The following is a 3,265-nucleotide window of genomic DNA, read 5'->3' as shown; positions in this document are numbered from 1 at the left end:
CAGTCCCCGGGGGTTCTCTGCACCGAGCAGCTGAGCCGCCATGAGCCGCAGGGTGAGCACAGCACAGGCTGCTGTCATCTCTACATTAAAACACCTGCAGCAGTTCGGTGGGGAGTGTGTCCGGCGCCCCCGAGCTCTGCTCTCGCCGTCTGCTGGACAGAAGCGTCTCCAGAGCCCCGTGCCCAGACTGACGGTCCCTGAGGGTCCCAACAGGCAACGGGACTTTTGGTGCCGCCCGTTCCCTGGAACCGGCTTCACACCGGGATCGGGGCGGGGCCGCTCGGTCTCAGCGGCTCCCCGCGCACCCCACAGCCGGGGCACCGCCTGGGACCCGCTGCTCCGGCTCCGCGCCCGCCGCACCGAGGGGACCCGCACCGCGCATGCGCACGGCTCCGTCTGACGTCATGGCCCCGCCCCCGGGCGGTGGCGGCCCCAGCGCGCATGCGCGGCCATGGTGGCGGCCTGTGCGCGGATGGAGCCGCCGCCGCATCCTCCTTCTCCCGCCGCCGCGCCGGACTCGGCCGAGCTGGTTTGCGCGCAGGGCCGGAACCTGAAGGCGGTGCTGTGCCAGCGCTGCGGCTCCCGGGTGCTGCTGCCCGGCGCCGCCACCTTCGCCCGCCGTGAGGTACCGGGATGCGGCCGGCGGGCGGGAGCGGAGGGCGGCGGGTGAGGCGGGAGGGAGCGGCGCCGCGGGGCGGGGCGGGGCGGGCCGGGCGCCCCCTGCGGGCCGGGCGCTGACGCGCTGTCTCCGCAGCTGCTCCTGCCCGCCATGAGGAAGAAGGCGGCGGCGGCCGCGGGCGGCGGCGGCGGGGACGTGCTGCGGGAGCACTGGCTGGTGCGGGACATGTTCTCCTTCGAGAACGTGGGCTTCACCCGCGACGTGGGCAACGTCAAGTTCCTGGTGTGCGCCGACTGCGAGGCGGGGCCCATCGGCTGGCACTGCCTGGACGACAAGGACAGCTTCTACGTGGCGCTGGAGCGGGTGGCCCACGAGTGACAGCGGCGCTGGGGCCGTGGGCGCGGGCACCTGCCTGGAGCTGGGCTCCAGCACTGCCAGCCCTGCAGCCCCACAGAGCCGGGCCCAGCAGACTGACCACGGTATGGCCACCACACAGCCCCGCCGGCCACGGGCCACCCCACGCCCGCTGTCACAGCCGCCCCACGGCGAGTGTCACAGCCGCCCCACACCCAGTGTCGCAGCCCACCCCATGCCAGTGTCACAGCCCGCCCCATGCCGCTGTCACAGCCTGCCCCATGTTCAAGTGTCACAGCCTGCCCGCCCCACACGTGACCAACACACAGCCCCGCACCGACCACAGCCCAGCTGGCCACCCCACTGATCCGCACCCTGACGGGCACCAAGACCCACAGCTGCGGCACAGCCACCTCCTCACCTGAGCCTGCGTGGGAAGGACGTCGTGGGCAGGACCTGCAAGGACAGCTCACTCTGACAATTTTGCCAAGTAGCTTGATCTGGCTGCTCCCTGTCACTTCTCCCCTGTGTGGCTGCTGTTTTTCAGGCATGTTAAGATGTCATCCAGGCTGGTTTGTGACACAACTGTGTAAATAAATGTGGGTGCTGGCACGAGGGCTGCATCGAACAATCGCAGCAGCTTAAATTGCCCGAACTGCAGCCAAAGCAGTTGCGGGGTTTAAGGCTGTATCTTGTGATGATTTTCAGAAGAAAGGTTCCCTGCCCTAAACCTTAACATTTAGGTTCTCTAAAACCTCATCCTGACAAATGTAGCGTGTAAAAGTATGGGGCACTTAAACTGCGTGAAAGGCATTTTAACTGATGTTGAGTGGAGTTTTATTAATTGAGTACTTGGAAAGTGCAATTAGAGTTTGTGGACAACATAGGCTGATAGAGGGGCAAATAAAGATAATGTGCAAGGTCATAGTACTTCCAGGCAACAAGAATGAAGAGATTCCAACCTGAAAAGGATTTGAATCATGGGACAAGCAGTGTCCGGTGACTGTGTGTCAGTGCTGAAGAATGTCAAAACAGCCGTGTGTGTATTAAATAGAAGTCGGGGAGGAATTTCTCTTCTGTAAAAGCAGCTGGTAGGATCAGTGCTGGGCTGTTGTGTCCAGTTTTGGTCTCTGCCTTTTAAAAGATGGGCACAAAGCTGATTGATATGGTTCTCACTGTATTTATCTTTTGGTGATTGTGGTCCAGTTTGCATTCTCCATTTGTAACCCCTGTATGAACAATACAACAGCTTTGCAGCGATCGCTTGGGCTCCCAGGACGGGCCCGGCTGCGGGAGCTGTGTGACTGTGCTGTGCTAATAAACACCTTGGGTACAAAGGCACAACTGTCGTTGCGCTGGGAGGATGAACTTGTATTTGCCACCAAAGTCACGATCAGTTGTACTTAAAGACGAGCAGTGTTGCTGCCACAGGGCTGTGGGAGAGACCTTTTCCTCACTGCCCTGCTGAAGGTTTTGCTGGCCGCGGTCTGCAAGGCAGGCGCAGCCCAAGGTGGGTTTTGCAGCATCCGGGCAGCACGTGAGGGAGTAACAAGCCTGTCCTTCCAGTGCTTGAGCACCTGCACTTCTAAGATTCAAGACTTTGCCTTACTGGAGAGCCAGAACAACCAAGGTGTTGGCTGTGCTGGGGCTGCTCTGCCAGAAACCTGCTGCGGGCAGTCAGGATCTGTGATTGGAGGGAGCAGCAGAACTTCGCGTCTGATGGAGCTCTTCCTTGGGCAGGAGGTGGGTCTTGTGCCGTGTCCTTGCTAAATGTGTCAGACGCACATTTGATGTCAAAACTGCTGGTTTCCTCCTGCCCTTCATGTCTTTTAGCCCTAAGCTCGGTAACTGAACAGGTTCATCAAGAAGTGCACCCAGAAGGGCAGGAGAGCTTTGACTTGGATACGGTGGGATCACGTCACTTTAACTTCACACTTTCACTTAAGTGGTCATCTGTTGGGGAATGTGTTTTGACCTGTAATACCTAGATTATAGTCCATGTTACTAAAATATAATACGTGTTGCACAACAGTTTCATTTTGAAGAGGCCACTGTGCAGAACAGGCTTGATCAATCCTGAGTAAATGACACTTCACAAACAAATTGTACATGTGGATTCCTGATACTGGGGAGCAGCCAGAGAGAGTTACCGACCTGGGGGCTGCGTCCCTGGATGACAGAGAGAAGCCAAGACTGTCTTTGCAGGAGTGTGCGCTGGTGTCTGAAAATCATCCGACCACACACAGAGTAAAAATCAAGTGCTTTGCTCCCCCAATGCAATCACTGAGGTGA

At 59.1% G+C, this 3,265-nt stretch overlaps 1 protein-coding gene across 1 annotated transcript; it reads left to right on the top strand.

The window, feature by feature from the left end:
• The first annotated feature begins 422 nt into the window (after positions 1 to 422).
• RABIF (RAB interacting factor) lies at positions 423 to 2,317 on the top strand. Its single transcript, XM_082069077.1, has 2 exons — positions 423 to 625; positions 755 to 2,317. The coding sequence occupies exons 1-2, from the start codon at positions 452 to 454 to the stop codon at positions 995 to 997; spliced, it is 417 nt and encodes a 138-aa protein (XP_081925203.1). The 5' UTR covers positions 423 to 451; the 3' UTR covers positions 998 to 2,317.
• Positions 2,318 to 3,265: the final 948 nt, after the last annotated feature.

This window comes from Streptopelia decaocto, assembly GCF_964273445.1.
Source record: "Streptopelia decaocto genome assembly, chromosome: 19".
Taxonomy (NCBI): Eukaryota; Metazoa; Chordata; class Aves; order Columbiformes; family Columbidae; genus Streptopelia; species Streptopelia decaocto.
Note: the sequence above shows the minus strand (reverse complement) of the source record. Positions and strands in the feature narration are given on the sequence as shown.

Coding starts and splice junctions, on each gene's coding strand:
- RABIF (XM_082069077.1), top strand. CDS start 452: ATGGTGGCGGCCTGTGCGCGGATGGAGCCGCCGCCGCATCCTCCTTCT. Junction 626..754: donor CCACCTTCGCCCGCCGTGAG/GTACCGGGATGC, acceptor CTGTCTCCGCAG/CTGCTCCTGCCCGCCATGAG.